Genomic DNA, 16,605 nt, shown 5'->3' with positions numbered 1-16,605 from the left:
TACTCCATACTACTAAAAAAATATTGAATGACAATTTTCGACAAACAAGCTAATTGTGAAAATACTTATAATATCATTAACTCATTGAGTTGATGTCTTACCGGCTGCGCGCAAAAGGCGCGTCCCAACATCTAGAGGGTTCTCAACACACTTCCTTGTTATATGAATGTCACAAATTTATCGATACGCACGGGGATACTGAACTTTATTACATCAAGACTACTCTCTCCGTTTTTTCAATATATAACATCATTGACTTTTGTTATAACATTTGAACATTCGTTTTTTAAAAAAATTTGTGCATATCTTAAAAATATATAAATAATACTTAAAGTTCATTTAGTAATGAATCAAACCACAACAAAAGAAAAGACATTTGCTTTAATTTTTAAATAAGACGAATGATCAATCGTAATGTTAAAAAATATCAAAAACATCATATATTTAAAAACGGAGGTCGTACATGTTAGCCGGGGCGTAAGAGTCGTTGCATTTGCAGCGATTTGCTCCTGCGACTGTATGACACGGATGATCTGTCTTCTCATGGCCTAGTTGGTTGATTGATCTATAAGGTATCTGGGAACAATATTTCTGCAAGGTATCTGAGAACAATATTCAAAGGCTGGAAAAAGATTGAGGTATCTCTAGCTGAGACAAGATAAGTATTCAAAGGATGCATGGGATATATATATATCATGCAGATCAACGAGCATCATCCTGCGCGTGCATGCATGATTCCTTTTTAAGTATAGATTATAGACTAATTAACTTGACAACATATGAACTGTACAACATACGCTACTAGAAAAAGTATTTTTTCCAACATGGGGATCTTATTTTCGCAGACGGACATGACCCTTAGAGCCAAATGATCGCCTACAAAAATATAAATCGAAGTGAAATTTGATGCTCGCAGGCAGACCACTTAAGCGGCGCTTGCGGTCCGCCTGCGAAAATAGACTTGGATATAAATAGACTTAGGATAGGAGGAGATTTTTTCTAAGTCTCCACACCTCACCACTCACGGCCGGCAAGCTTATCCATTCAACCCCTCAGTTCCTCACCTCTCTCATCCCCTCCCCCTCACCTCTCCTCCTCTCCCCACCTCAACAGCCGGCCTCTCCCCTCCCCTCCCCTCTCCTCTCCCCTCCTCTCACCTCTCCTCCTCTCCCGGCGGCGGTGGCGGGCGGTGGCGGCGGAGGGCGGCAGCGGCGGCGGGTGGTGGCGGCGGAGGGCGGCGGTGGCGCGCTCCCGGCTGCCCCTCTTTCCCAGATCTGGAGTGACGACGGCGGGCCGCGGCCGTGCGGCGGTGGCGCAGACAACGGCGGGCCGCGGCCGTGCGGCGGTGGCGGACGACGGCTGGGCGGCGGCCGTGATTTCTTGAATGTTTTTATTTGCTTTCTTCTAGAATTGATTCGGTGATTTTTGGATGAACTGGATGAATTGGATGAATTGAATGGATTGGATGGGAAATGGGTGGGAACTAGATTGGGAATGGGAAGCTACCGCCGGAAATGGTGGTGGCTACCATTTTTTTTTTAAGCACTCGAAGCTATTTTCGTAGGCGGACCTGTTGTGCGCCTGCGAAAATCAACTATTTTCACAGGCGTTGAGGTGCAGGCGGATGGCTTGTCCGCCTGCGAAAATATGATTCGGCTGACTGGGAAAAGAGTTTTTCTAGTAGCGATATATACAGCCAAACTCATGCAAACCTAGGCCTGGCTGCCAGCTGGCAAGATGGTGCTCGTGGACCTGGAGGAAACCTTCTTGCTTGCTAGAAGAAATGTTTTTTTTTCGAACGCGTAAAAAAATTTGCACGTCAATATATTAGAAGAAAAGAGTGTTTTTCACATAACGTAATCAGCAAGACCGACTTATACCAAGGAAAGAGAGAAAAGACAAAAACCAAGGAAAAGGGAAGAGACTACTACAACAGCTAAATGTAACTCTAATCAGCGGTAAGGGGGCAAGCCACACTACCCTTCCAAGAAAACCCCAAAAGTAGTAATGTGAGCTAACGACCATAGATGGCTCTGAGGATGAACTCTAGAATCACTGAGACCGAAAAGAGTACATAGTCAAAAACCCTGGAGTTCCGTTCCTTCCATAATTGCCAAGATATCAGGAGGACCAGGGAGTCGAAACCGTCACGTAGATGCTCAGGTAAGCATGCCCTAGAAGATGGCCACCAGCTCTGGAGCCAGCTGCCACGGGGAGGAGAGAGGGCAGCCCAACCAAAAAGCGACAGCACACAGAGCCAGATCTGCCGAGTGAACACGCAGTTGAGGATCAGGATGTGATTCGCCGTCTCAAGCTCCTGAGCGCAAAAAGGCCAGACCGAGTGGCTATCGTTGCCATTCTTCTAAAGGAGATCGGCCATCCAACAACGTTGCTGAAATGCAAACCAGAGGAAGAATTTGTATTTAGCAGGACCCTTCGCGTATTGACAAAAGAAATGTTGGCCATTGTGATCCCTACCTGTGTTGGGAAATGGAGGGACGGATGAATCAATATTGATGAATGTGCAGAGGAATTAACCAACCAGCTAGCCAAGACATATACAGGTAGCTACGCACAGAAAAAAGCTTGGAAGAAAAAACACTGGAGAGGGTACAATAATTATACTACGGGTTAAGTGGGAAGATAAATACATTATAATTACGATTAAGTCGGAGTTGATGTAAGCACGACGATTACACTTATATGCTAGTATGTTTTTACAAAAGAACAACAATAAATAGAAAATTTAAATGAAGGAAATAATCGAACTCAGCCTTGGCAGCCGCGGGTGGAGGTGGAGGCAAAGCACTTGGCGCTTGGCGGTCGGGGGCATGGGAGCCGGTGCGGGCGTGCGGACCTCGACTGGGCCTGTTGACGCACCCGTCAGGTTGAGCTAGTGGGAGAATGCTTTCCTTCGGTCGCCCAACACCGGCGAGCTAGATCGGGCGCTCCCCCCTGCCCCCCCTCTCCACGTGCGCACCTGTAGACCCACCCACTTCTCTCTATTTTTTTTACAAAAGATGTTTCACCTAATGTATTTACAATGTTTCACTATTTATAAGTATAATGTTGCAGTGAATTAAAATACTTTTTTGCAAAAAAAACCCCACATATTTTGGAAACCCTCTATTAAGGGAATTTGGTTTATTTTTTGTGGATTTTTTGTTCCACAAAAAATGTTTCATCGAGTGTACGCACAATGTTTCACTATGTATAGATCTAATGTTGTAGTGAACTGAAATACTCCATTGCAACAAAAAAAACCTATATATTTTGGAAACCCCCTATTAAGGGAATTTGGTTTATTTTTTGTTCCACCGAAAAATCTTTCACCTAGTGTACTCATAATGTTTCACTATGTATAGATCTAATATTGCAGTGAACTGAAACATTCTTTCGCTATTTGCTGAAACATTCTTTTTATATAAGGTGAAACAACACCCGATTTAAACGAGTGAAATATTTTCGATCTACTTAGTGAAACAATTCCGATATACCTGGTGGAACATCGTGCGATATTTAAAAATAATTCAATAATAAGCTAAATTTTTTTATCGAAATATATCCATGTGTGGTTTTGTTTTGAAGATTTAATTGCAACGAATTTAATGGTGTAATCGGATCATGATTTGGATAATAAATTTAAGAGAAAAATCAGTTTAAAGTAGTTTTTGCATGTAAATTGGGCGCTGACGTCATGCTGATGTCAGCGCCCGATTTTAATCTTCTTTTATCGGGCGCCCGAGCCAAAGGCGTCTCCGAGCTAGTGAGGGGGCAGCAACACGACAGTGGAATGGTCTCAGACTTAGGATTTGGGGAGGAGCGAGAAGATAACCAGTCTTATCGTTTCACTTATACCCGTGCATATCAGCCAAAATTTAATTTTTATAATTTAATTTTAAAGTTAATTTTTTTTCATTATAAAAAAATCACACGCTAAAGACATGTCGATAAAAGTTTAACCTATAAGTTGTATTTTATTGTTAATAATTAAGTAGTATGGATAAGAATAAACATAAGCTTTGACTTTGAAATCACAGTAATCTATCTAAAAAATTAAAAAACACGGTAATATGTTACTTACATGTGGGTCCAATTTTATTAGGCCTATAAATTAGTGAAAGTCATTCAACTCTGACTCTAGAGAATGCTAGTCCAGACTCCGGAGTAGAGGGGTACGTGTAACAACGATTGGAAGTAAAAAAATATTGATGCAGATTGATATATGGAGGCCATCACAAACTTTTCAAAACAACGAGTTTTTAATTGTAGGTAAGGTATATCTAAAAAGTTACCGGTACTGAAAACTCAAAACCTCCAGTATTATCTAGCATCTTCCTTGCCACTCTCCCATTGGATGGCTGAGATTCATTATACTGTTTTTGTCCTTTTATCAATCCTATGGTCACTATTTACTACATTACGTGGCTCTTTATGCTTGCATTATCAAATTGTCTTTTCACTTGTTAAGATTTGCTGATTGTAGCGCCCATGTACGATAAAGCGCCCTAGATGAGTCTTGGGGATGAATAGTAGTAAAAAGTTTGAGGGTGCTAATGTCCTGTTATGACTCATGGGATAACTTGGACTGCAACAATAGTTGAGGGGAGCTAAATCAGACTTTAAGAAATCCAATAAATACCATTAATAAATGCCCTATTTGAAAAAATGTCATCAACAGACGCAACTTATAGAAAATATCATCGTGCGAGCTACATTGTGCTAGAATGTCATCGTGGTTAGAATCCATCCATTCTATGATGGTATAATTTTACTTTTAAACTGGTATTTCTCGATGGCAAAACGTGTAATGGGATGCTTATCAATGATATTTTCTTAAAATTTCTCTGAAAACATGCGTTCGTGGTGAGAATCAGAAGGCTCTGCTGAAATAACATGAAGTGCACAGCACAACAGTCAGCACACTTGGCACTTAGCAAATTAACTACTCCATCTATCACATATTATAAAAGGAAAATTTTGTTACAGGACACTGTTATTGTGTGGTTTTAGCCTTACGATACTGCAAAAACTAACTTTTGGGAGAAAACACTCTAGAATCGTGGTATTTTGCCAGTGGACACCACGCCTACTAAAATAATAATTTCAGAAATTACGTGAAATGTCAAAAATGCCCTTGGACCCATATGTCAGCTCTCCTATCTTGGATATGTGGGGTCCACATGGTAGTGGCAGGAAAGGTAGATGAAAAGAAAGAAGAAACGAAGAAAAGAAAACAAAAAGAAAATTAAAAAGGGGGGAGGGGAACAAACGGCGACATTTGTAGTGTCGTTGCCGCTCGCTGCAAGCAACCACGCCCATGACCGCATGCCGGTGCCGTCCGGCCGCCTTGTAGCAGATCTGGTCAGCTGCAGCGCTGCCAATCCGGCCGTGGGGCAGCGTCGCCACACCGTGCCAAGCCGCTGCTCCGCCCAGCCTCCGCAAGGGCCGCTCTCCTCCTCTACGTCGTGCCACCACAAGCTGCGCCGTGCGGGCCGCCCTCCTCCGCCTGGTCGCGCCACCGCAGGCACTAGCCGCATCACCTGCGCCGCATCTCGTCCACCCGACCTCACCGCTTGGCCGTTGGCCGCCGCCGCTCGCCCAAGTCACTGCCACGTGGACCCCACATATACAAGATAGGAGAGTTAACATGTGGGCCCAAGGGCATTTTTGACATTTCATGCGATTTCTCTCTCCTCTTCAATCGGAAATTATTATTTTAGTCGGCGTGGTATCCACTGGCAAAATACCATGATTATGGAGTGTTTTTCTCCAAAAGTCATTTTTCGGTGTCCTAGGGCTAAAACAACACAATAGCAGTGTCATGTAGCAAAATTTCCCTATCATAAACTACCCTGCTCTATCCCATTTTATAAATCATTTTGTTTCTTTTTCTAATCAAACTTTTTAAAATTTTAGTTAAGTTTATGAAAAAAATTAGCAATCTACAACATTAAATTAGTTTCATTGGAATCAATATCTAATATATTTTGATAATATGTTTGTTTTGTGTTTAAAATATTACTATATTTTTCTATAAACTTAATCAAACTTTTTTAACTTAAAAAATATGACTAGGAAAAAATGAAAAAGGCTTATAATATAGGTAGTATCTAATCATCGTTACTTCATCCGGACCAGGAGTATATGACCAATCAAACGAAGCTGAGAACGCGAAGTAGGGGCTGTTTAGATTCTAGATGACCTCTTAATGACTTTTTTAATCCTTTAGATGAAAATTAGCGGCGTTGCATAGATAAATGCTTAAAAACATCGCGGTCTCTTGTGACACTTGTGAGTTGTGACCGAGGACACTTTAGATGAAAATTAGGGGCTATCTGGATCTTAGGGGACTTTTAAATTTTAATCACTTTTCTTATCCTTTGGATGAAAATTTAGTGGCGATCCATGGATGAATGCTGAAAACGTCGTGGCTCAGCCATAGATACGGTGCAAGCAGGCTAATCAATCAAACATCGTCACCCATTAATTTGCAGTTGTCAGAAAATCCTAACAAAGCTTATAGCAGAGATTTGTGATAATTAACCAGCTAATCGTCCCTAGCTAAAAACACGGCTTCCTTTGCACGTTGTTCTTCGTCTCGCCGAGAATCTCGATCGTTCATAAAAAAATCAGGGAGACGCCAGGCGGCCGGAGAAGAATTCTTCTAGGAGTAGTTGTGGTTTTTGATCAACAATAAACAAAGGGACAAAAATCAAGATTGTAGCTACCGAATTCATATTTTATGAACACGCCTTTCATCATCTCAAATAAACTTTTTTTAAAAAAAGCATGCTTTCATGGTACATAAAAGTACTAGCTAGGTCTATGTATTTTTTTTTTGTACATGTACAAATGTACAGCCTTGCATTGGTACATATGTTCTTGTGGGCCTTACACATGCATATGTAGCTTGCCCACATGGAAACAAATCTTCAGTTTATGGAGTAGTTTATACAAGTGATCCAAACACCTAAGATGAGCTGGGGCCAGTACTATTAATCAATCACATATAATTAACAATTAGTGTGATCCTCATTTCGTGCAACCAAATTAGAACTGAAGCACTAGCTGCAACTAGCTTGTAGATCATATCTCTGTTGAATGTTGAATTAATCGCCCAGATAGTCAGATCAGATAGTATCAAATCAAATTAAAGAAATGCTTATAACTAATCCGAGAGAGCGACCGATCGATGATGCCATGAGCTAGAACGTGAACCAAATCTCCCTCAACAGCTAGCTTAGCAGCGTGCCAGCGTGGTAGTCTGGCAGGCATAGTATATTCGATTTGTATTATTTTAAATATAGAATCATCACAAATTAGTGAAAATATCATAAATAACCTAGTATATCTATTGTTATATAGCCACAACATAAATAAATAAATCTAGTGTGGTAACATAATAAATTTATAATGCCACACTAATAGGACAAATTAAAAATCGGTTCTTAGAAAACCACTACCGGTTCACTGGTTCCATAAAACCATCCGGTTCATCGGTTTTTAATCGGTTCGATTGTAGTGTTGGTCTTTTTGTTGAACCGAACCGCTAAGGTCATTGGTTTCAGTTTTTCCCGGTTCAACCGCCGGTCCGATCCGGTTTTTTTACTATGCTGGCAGGCCACGCTCTCGAATGCGCGCGTTTCCGTCGTGTCAACCCGTCACGTTGCCGCGTCCCCCCTACATATATCCCCCTCTCGCCTCGTACTCTTCACTCTTCAGGCGTCGTCGTCGTCGTAGCAGGCGCCGCGGCATCGACGAGAGAGAGAAAAAACACGGTGGGGTTTTGCATTTTCCGGCGAGGTTTGTAGGGGAGGGATCGAGGAGATGAGCAGTGCGGGGGTGGTGGAGATGCAGAAGGCGGCGAGCTTCCGGAGGGAGGGCGGGGGTTCGATGGCGTCCATGTGGCTGAGCGCGGACGGCAACGGCGCGTTCTCGCGGTCGTCGTCGTCGTCGTCGAGGAGGATGAGAGGGGAGGAGGACGACGAGGAGGCGCTGCGGTGGGCGGCGCTCCAGAAGCTCCCCACGTACGACCGTGTGCGCGCCGCCATCCTGCCGATGGTGGAGGGCGAGGGTGGCGAGGCGGGCGGCGGCGGCGGGGGGAGGAGGGTGGTGGTGGACGTGCACAGCCTCGGCCCGCACGAGCGGCGCGCGCTGCTCGAACGGCTCGTCCGCGTCGCCGACGACGACAACGAGCGCTTCCTGCTCAAGCTCAAGGAGCGCATCAGCCGGTGGGCTATAGCTTTTGTCTGCTGGGTGTTTGATGATTTGCGCGCGTGGCTGGCTGATATTGGGGTTGTGCGCTTGGATGTGCAGGGTGGGGATCGACATGCCGACGATCGAGGTGCGGTTCGAGCACCTGGAGGTGGAGGCAGAGGTCCGCGTCGGCAACAGCGGCATCCCCACCGTCCTCAACTCCATCACCAACAAGATCGAGGAGGCCGCCAACGCGCTGGGCATTCTACCCACTCGGAAGCAGATATTGCGCATCCTCCACGACATCAGTGGCATCATCAAGCCCAAAAGGTGAAAAGAAAAAAAACAAGCATCGTGTTTTCGCTTCTGCTTCATATATACAACGTTTATTGGGGAAACTTTGAAGCATTGTAACGGAGTTTAGTATAGATTAATTGTTAACCAAGATATTTTGGAATTCAACTTTTGTGTTTCTCCTACATCAGTACAACATCGCGTTCCTTTGTTTGTACAGGATGACTCTGTTGTTAGGCCCACCCGGATCTGGCAAGACCACATTTCTACTTGCTTTGGCCGGAAGGCTCAAAGACCTCAAGGTTTGCAATAATCTTTCTTCACTTCTTTTGCAGTAACTGCAATGTAATGAGGCCTTTAGCTTTAGCAAACCAGTCTCCACTTCATCTTTAATGTAGTATATGGTTCGCCAAAAAACAGAGAGCTTTGTTTGGGGAATGCGTAAAAGGCCCAGGCATTATTGCATTAAGATAGTGGGTAATTTTATAATCCTTGAAAATGTATCTAGAGGTACCATATTTTATAGTATAAAATTTGGTACCTTTAGATACTAAGGCTGCGTTCAGAACTGCTAGTTCCCAACCCTTATCTCTCGTTTTTCGCGCGCACGCTTTTCAAACTGTTAAACGATGTGTTTTTTTGCAAAAAGTTTTTATACGAAAATTGCTTAAAAAATCAAATTAATCCATTTTCAAAAAAAATTAGCTAATACTTAATTAATTATGCGCTAATGGACTGTTCCGTTTTCTATGCGGGGAGATGGGTTCCTAACCCCCAAGTAATGAACATAGCCTAAGTACCTCGAGGCACCAAAAATTTTAATGTAAAATTTAGGTACCTCGAAGTACTTTTTCAAGGACTGTAAAATTCCTCTAAGATACTAGAAACAAAGTTGTCACGAACAGAGAACTTATCTTAGGGGACATGTCCCAAAAGAATGTAAACCTCGCTGTAGAGTGACATTACTGATTACCAACATACACAATTTATACTGGGAGTAAAAATATCGTGCAGTTCTCTGGCCAAGTAACTTACAACGGACACCAGATGGAGGACTTTGTGCCACAGAGGACTGCTGCGTACATCAGCCAACATGACCTTCATATCGGGGAAATGACCGTTCGGGAGACACTCTCATTCTCGGCGCGCTGCCAGGGTGTTGGAAGCCGCTTTGGTATGATTATGTGAAAGTCACAGCAATCGCAAGTGCATACATTCTTTTCTGCAGAATTTGCCTTTCCTGATCGTCAAGGGTTGATTGATATGCTTATCAAGTTCAATTGTTATGTCAATAGATATGTTGACCGAGCTGACAAGGCGAGAGAAGGCGGCAAATATCAAGCCTGATGCTGATGTTGATGCGTTTATGAAGGTGAAAATTTGCAAATCCTATATAGAATAAGAATTACTCTGGTGTAAATTTGAGTGAGGAATTGCTATAAATTTTTTGTCTTAACTTCATCAGGCTTCAGCAATGGAGGGACAAGAGAGCAATTTGATTACTGACTATATACTAAAGGTGCATGCATCTCTGAGCTACAATAGCTAGTGATTTCAATTTGGATTAAGCGAAATCGTCTAGTTTAATATTTACATGTTACTTAATGCAGATATTAGGACTGGAAATATGTGCTGACACGATGGTAGGAGATGATATGGTGAGGGGTATCTCCGGTGGACAACGGAAGCGTGTCACCACAGGTAAAAAGATAGAATTTCACTTTCAGAACATGGGATTTGCTGGACAATGTTTTGATTGACTGTTTCTTCCAGGTGAGATGCTTGTTGGGCCAGCCAATGCATTTTTCATGGATGAGATATCGACTGGGCTCGATAGCTCAACTACGTTCCAGATCGTGAAGTCACTCAGGCAGACCATCCACATCCTTGGCGGCACAGCAGTCATCTCATTGTTGCAGCCAGCTCCTGAGACATACGACCTATTTGACGACATCATACTCCTCTCCGATGGCCATATCGTGTACCAGGGCCCTCGAGAGAATGTGCTCGAATTCTTTGAGTTGATGGGGTTCAAGTGCCCTGAGAGGAAGGGTGTTGCTGACTTCTTACAGGAAGTGAGTGATTCTACAATGTTCAAAAATATATATGCACAAATTTGTTAGTTATATATCTATATGGAAATTTTGAGCAGGTAACTTCCAGGAAAGATCAGAAGCAGTACTGGGCGCAGCATGACAAGCCCTACCGGTATGTGCCAATAAAGGAATTTGCTAGCGCATTCCAGTCCTTCCACACTGGGAGAAGTATAGCAAACGAGCTTGCCACTCCATTCGACAAGAGCAAAAGCCATCCGGCTGCATTGACCACCTCAAGGTATGGTGTTAGTGCCATGGAACTGCTGAAGGCAAATATCGACCGGGAGTTATTGCTTATCAAGAGGAATTCCTTCGTCTATATCTTCAGAACCATCCAGGTTGTTAGAGATTCATTCAAACAAATCGAGTAATTGGTATATGTGGCAAACCAACGACGTCATGACTGACTTCTTGCGTAATTCGTATGGCAGCTGATGACGGTGTCAGCAATGGCAATGACTGTCTTCTTTCGTACAAAGATGCACCGTGATTCAGTGGCTGATGGAGTCATCTTCATGGGCGCACTCTTTTTTGCAGTGATGATGATAATGCTCAATGGCTTATCTGAGCTACCGTTAACCATTTTTAAGCTGCCAGTTTTCTTCAAGCAGAGAGACCTCTTATTCTTTCCAGCATGGACCTACACCATACCCTCATGGATCCTCAAGTCCCCAATGTCCTTTATTGAAGTTGGTGGGTTTTGTTTCATGTCGTACTATGTGATTGGGTTTGATCCGAATGTAGGCAGGTGAGATTTTTGGAGAAAACCATTGGTCACTGTATCTTATCGAACTTCATTCACTAGCTATTCTTTACTCGTGAATTGTTGTGGCGTTAGGTTCTTCAAGCAGTATCTGCTTATGTTAGCAGTCAGTCAGATGGCAGCAGCACTCTTCAGATTTGTTGGCGGGGCAGCACGGAACCTGATTGTTGCAAATGTCTTTGGATCGTTCATGTTGCTAATCTTTATGGTTCTGGGTGGTTTTATTCTAGCAAGAGGTAAAACTTCATCTCTGTACTATGTAGTTATTTTCATTGTTGCACTTCTTTTAGTAAGGCAAGTTCTTATCCTATATACTTATATAGTTCATCCCCACTAAGTATAGTTAATGCTATTTCTCTCTTCTCTCATTAAGCCACATCAACCCAATTATTTCTAGCCATTGAATGATAGATATATGGTTCAAATTGTCTCTTCTTTCTTCTCTAATAACACCAAGTAATCTCAATTTTTTTAGGCCTCAGAATTCATAAGTATCAATTTGTTTTAGTTTTAATATTCATATTTCATCTTATGTGTATATATTGTGCAACTTAATTTTCTGTAGCAACGCGACAATTATTTTTAGCCATTGGATGATAGATCTATGGTTCAAATTGTCTCTTCTTTCTTCTCTAATAACACCAAGTAATCTCAATTTTTTTAGGCCTCAAAATTCATAAGTATCAATTTGTTTTAGTTTTAATATTTATATTTCATCTTATTTGTACATATTGTGCAACTTAATTTCCCGTAACAACGCGACGGGGTATTTATCTTGTTTATGAATGTACTCGCAGATAAAGTGAATAAATGGTGGATTTGGGGCTACTGGATATCTCCGATGATGTATGCACAGAATGCCGTCTCAGTGAATGAGTTTTTGGGGCACAGCTGGGACAAAGTCTTGAATAATTCTCTCTCCAACGAGACCCTAGGTGTGCAAGCCCTTAGGTCCCGTGGAATCTTCCCTGAAGCCAAGTGGTATTGGATTGGCCTTGGTGCATTGCTCGGATTCATCATGCTCTTCAATATTCTCTTTACTCTTGCACTAACATACCTCAAACGTGAGTTCCTTCCGAATTGGTTTGCTATTTTTCTTTCTTTCTTTTTTTTTTTGATATAAAGCATGGCAGTTCTGCCTCATTTCAAGCAAATAGATAGAAGATAATGCAAACACCAACCCAAAATCCGTAGACTAAACACTAAGATAACAACACAGTGACACAGAAGCACCTCAAAATCATCAAGCTTCTTCATCGTTCTTACCTTAGAATGGTTTTCATCTTCTGATTATACAGCCGATGGTAAATCCCAACCATCAATATCAGAAGAGGAGCTGAAGGAGAAGCAAGCAAACATCAATGGTAATGTTCTAGACGTTGATACCATGGCATCAAGTACTAATCTAGCAATAGTAGGCAACACTGGAACTGGTTCAGAAATTGCTGATAATTCTCAACCTACACAAAGGGGTATGGTTCTCCCCTTTACCCCACTTTCACTCACTTTCGAGGACATCAAATATTCTGTCGATATGCCACAGGCAAGTTATTTTAATTTTTTAACTTACAATGTCCACCAATGAGTCAATGATGATTAATTTATCTTGACCTTCTGTATTAAATTAAAATTCAAATTCAGGAAATGAAAGCACATGGAATAGTTGAGGACCGGTTGGAACTCCTTAAAGGTGTCAGTGGGTGTTTCAGGCCAGGAGTGTTGACTGCACTTATGGGTGTTAGTGGTGCTGGAAAGACTACTCTGATGGATGTGTTAGCAGGGAGAAAAACAGGTGGTTACATTGAAGGCAACATCTCCATATCAGGATACCCAAAGAAACAAGAGACGTTTGCACGTGTATCAGGATACTGTGAACAGAACGACATCCACTCACCTCAAGTGACAGTCTCTGAGTCACTGCTTTTCTCAGCTTGGCTCCGGCTTCCCAAGGATGTAGATTCAAACACAAGAAAGGTCAGTCAAGCAAAATGGTTGTAATTCATTTTCCCAGCTGATACTCAATGGATAAAATTCTTTAACCTTTATCTATGCAGATGTTCATTGAGGAGGTGATGGAGCTTGTGGAGCTCAAGCCTTTGAGAGATGCTTTAGTTGGTCTTCCTGGAGTTAATGGCCTCTCAATTGAGCAGAGGAAGAGGCTGACCATTGCCGTAGAGCTTGTTGCTAATCCTTCAATCATTTTCATGGATGAGCCAACTTCAGGGCTTGATGCCCGAGCAGCTGCCATTGTGATGAGGACAGTGAGGAATACTGTCAATACTGGTAGAACTGTGGTATGCACAATTCATCAGCCTAGTATTGACATATTTGAAGCATTTGATGAGGTGAGCATACCTTGGAATATTTGCTACTCGCTTTGTTATCTAAAATATGATGCCATTGACTTTTGATGTGATGTTAGACTATTCGTCCTATTAAAAAATTATATAAACGTGACGTTTGACATGATGTAACATTTTTATGTGAATAATGTTCTATGGTCCTATTTTTTTTTAGATAATATATATGATCCTAAATGTTTTATTATTTGCAGCTTTTCCTTATGAAGCGAGGAGGAGAAGAAATATATGTTGGCCCATTAGGCCATCATTCTTCAGAGCTGATTAAGTATTTCGAGGTATACTAATATTACACAAGTTTCAATATACCTCGGTTTGGTTTGTTCAAGACTGCTAATCTTATATTGTTTCGTGTTCTCAAGGGGATCCAAGGAGTCAGCAAAATTACAGATGGCTACAATCCAGCCACATGGATGTTGGAGGTGACAACAGTTTCTCAAGAACAGGCACTGGATGTTGATTTCTGTGACATATACAGGAAATCTGAACTCTTTCAGTAAGTAAATTACTTTTATGTTAAATCCAGTAAATCAAATACTTGACTCATTTGCAATCCCAGTAGTCAAAACTACAATCTCCTTATGTCCTTTATGCCTTTATGGTGGTGACAAACCCATAAGAGTAAATAAGTAACTTCATTACAGTTGGTCAAATTTACATGCCTTCTACAGATAATGCATCATACTACTGCAAGTATGCTACTAACAATTCAGCTTGTGATAAAATGCAAGACAATCGGTTTACTCATGCTGTTACATTTTGCAGTTTCAGTAGTATTGAACTTTCTTTCTTTTTTTCCAAAGCAGTTTTGTTGTGCCTATTGTCAAGGTTTGGTTTCAGAATACTATGCTATATAGCAAATGGACAAGAGCTAGAGTGGTTCCACTACCACTGCAGCTCTACGACACAGGAATTGGTGTGCTCCACATGTCAAATTCACATCAATAACTGCAAAGTGTTGTGTGACTTGTGTCGCTTTCACATTTTTTATGTTCATGTATTTGAAATTTCAAAATAATTTAATTTATATGATAGTATGAAATTAAGTCTGTACTTCTACTCGGATAATGATTAACTTTTAAGATAATCTCATCATCAATTAGATTAACATGTGAAGTGACTAGGATACACATGTTTGCCTTTTATGCACTTCATGCACACTTCTCTGAAGTGGGAACTAGGAAGATTTAGGACATTAGGTTCTGAAAACATTTTAACTAAGAAGTGTCATTTCAACATTTTCCATAGCATCTGTCAGATTATTCAATTCAATATTATACAACTCAGAATTGCAATCTGAACATTGGCTATTGATATTCATAGGAGGAACAAGGCATTGATACAGGAACTGAGCACACCACCGCCAGGTTCAAGTGAACTATATTTTCCTACACAGTACTCACAGTCTTTCTTAATTCAATGCCTGGCATGCCTGTGGAAGCAGCACCTGTCATACTGGAGGAACCCTCCTTACAATGCCATAAGACTATTTTTCACTACTGTCATAGCTCTCATCTTCGGCACCATCTTCTGGGACCTTGGTGGTAAAATGTATGTACTTACCATGTAGACATATATGGCGTATGACTAAACCATCTTCAAAATGCAATTTACGCATCTTTGGCTTCTTGATCCAGGGGCCAGTCACAAGACTTGTTCAACGCCATGGGGTCAATGTATGCTGCAGTGCTGTTTATTGGCGTGCTAAACGGTCAGTCAGTTCAGCCAGTGGTATCAGTGGAGAGGACAGTCTTTTACCGTGAAAGAGCTGCTGGGATGTATTCAGCTCTCCCGTATGCATTTGGGCAGGTAAGTAGCTCTCATATCAATTCGACAATGCCTGATACTGCTTTGCCTGGTGGTTAGTGTATTGCTGAGAAACCTGACAGTTATCAACTTCTCCCTTGCAGGTTGCCATTGAATTCCCGTACACACTCGTTCAGTCTGTCATATATAGCATCATAGTGTACTCGATGATTGGGTTCCAATGGACAGTGGCTAAATTCTTCTGGTACCTCTTCTTCATGTTCTTCACGCTGCTATACTTCACATTCTACGGCATGATGGCTGTGGGCCTAACACCAAGCTACCATGTCGCCTCAATCGTCTCCTCGGCTTTCTATGCCATCTGGAACCTCTTCACCGGGTTCGTCATCTCCAGACCGGTAACCAACACCATCCTTATGGCCCCTGCCTTTAATTTTGTTTCATCATTTCTATAGCTCAATTCCATTCTCCCTGGACCGTGTGCTCAGGCAACTCCAGTCTGGTGGAGATGGTACTGCTGGATATGCCCTGTAGCATGGACACTATACGGGCTCATTGTCTCGCAATATGGAGATATCGTGACGCCAATGGATGATGGCATACCCGTGAATGTCTTCGTGGAGAACTATTTTGACTTTAAGCACAGCTGGCTGGGTTTCGTGGCTGTGGTGATCGTCGCATTCACCATGTTATTTGCCTTCCTGTTTGGCTTTGCCATCATGAAGCTCAACTTCCAGAAGAGATAGTGATTGATAGGGACTAGGAAACAGGTCCTAAACTAGGAATTAGATCGATTGATTTGCATATACGAATTAATTTGTGCATATCGGTGTAGAACATGAAAAAAAAGTTCGAAATGTTTGTTGTAGTGGTCTTGTAAATTTTGGTGGTTTGTTCTCTTCCTTTCCTTTATAGTTGGAATTAAACATTTGTACACTAATTTGTAAAATATGTGCTGGGAGTGGTACATTCTTTATCAATGAGAGATTCAAAAATGTTAATTTTTTAAATGAGCAATGTTTATACACACCCATCAATATCTCCTTGGAGCAGTCAAATTTAGTACTTTCTAATTGAGTTGAAGATGAAAGGAGGTGTCTTACTGAACTTTATCATACGTCTTGAT

General features: G+C 41.7%; 1 protein-coding gene across 1 annotated transcript; it reads left to right on the top strand.

The window, feature by feature from the left end:
• Positions 1-8,311: 8,311 nt before the first annotated feature.
• Positions 8,312-16,225, top strand: LOC127773979 (ABC transporter G family member 34). The gene is made up of 20 exons (XM_052300235.1): positions 8,312-8,529; positions 8,714-8,795; positions 9,508-9,667; positions 9,789-9,865; positions 9,959-10,012; positions 10,104-10,194; positions 10,267-10,568; positions 10,646-10,927; positions 11,021-11,337; positions 11,428-11,588; positions 12,150-12,416; positions 12,651-12,895; positions 12,994-13,326; positions 13,407-13,697; positions 13,907-13,990; positions 14,075-14,208; positions 15,036-15,263; positions 15,350-15,521; positions 15,623-15,877; positions 15,968-16,225. The coding sequence occupies exons 1-20, from the start codon at positions 8,312-8,314 to the stop codon at positions 16,223-16,225; spliced, it is 4,011 nt and encodes a 1,336-aa protein (XP_052156195.1).
• Positions 16,226-16,605: the final 380 nt, after the last annotated feature.

Source organism: Oryza glaberrima, chromosome 1, assembly GCF_000147395.1.
Source record: "Oryza glaberrima chromosome 1, OglaRS2, whole genome shotgun sequence".
NCBI classification, from domain to species: Eukaryota; Viridiplantae; Streptophyta; class Magnoliopsida; order Poales; family Poaceae; genus Oryza; species Oryza glaberrima.
This window is presented reverse-complemented; position numbering and strand designations above follow the sequence as displayed.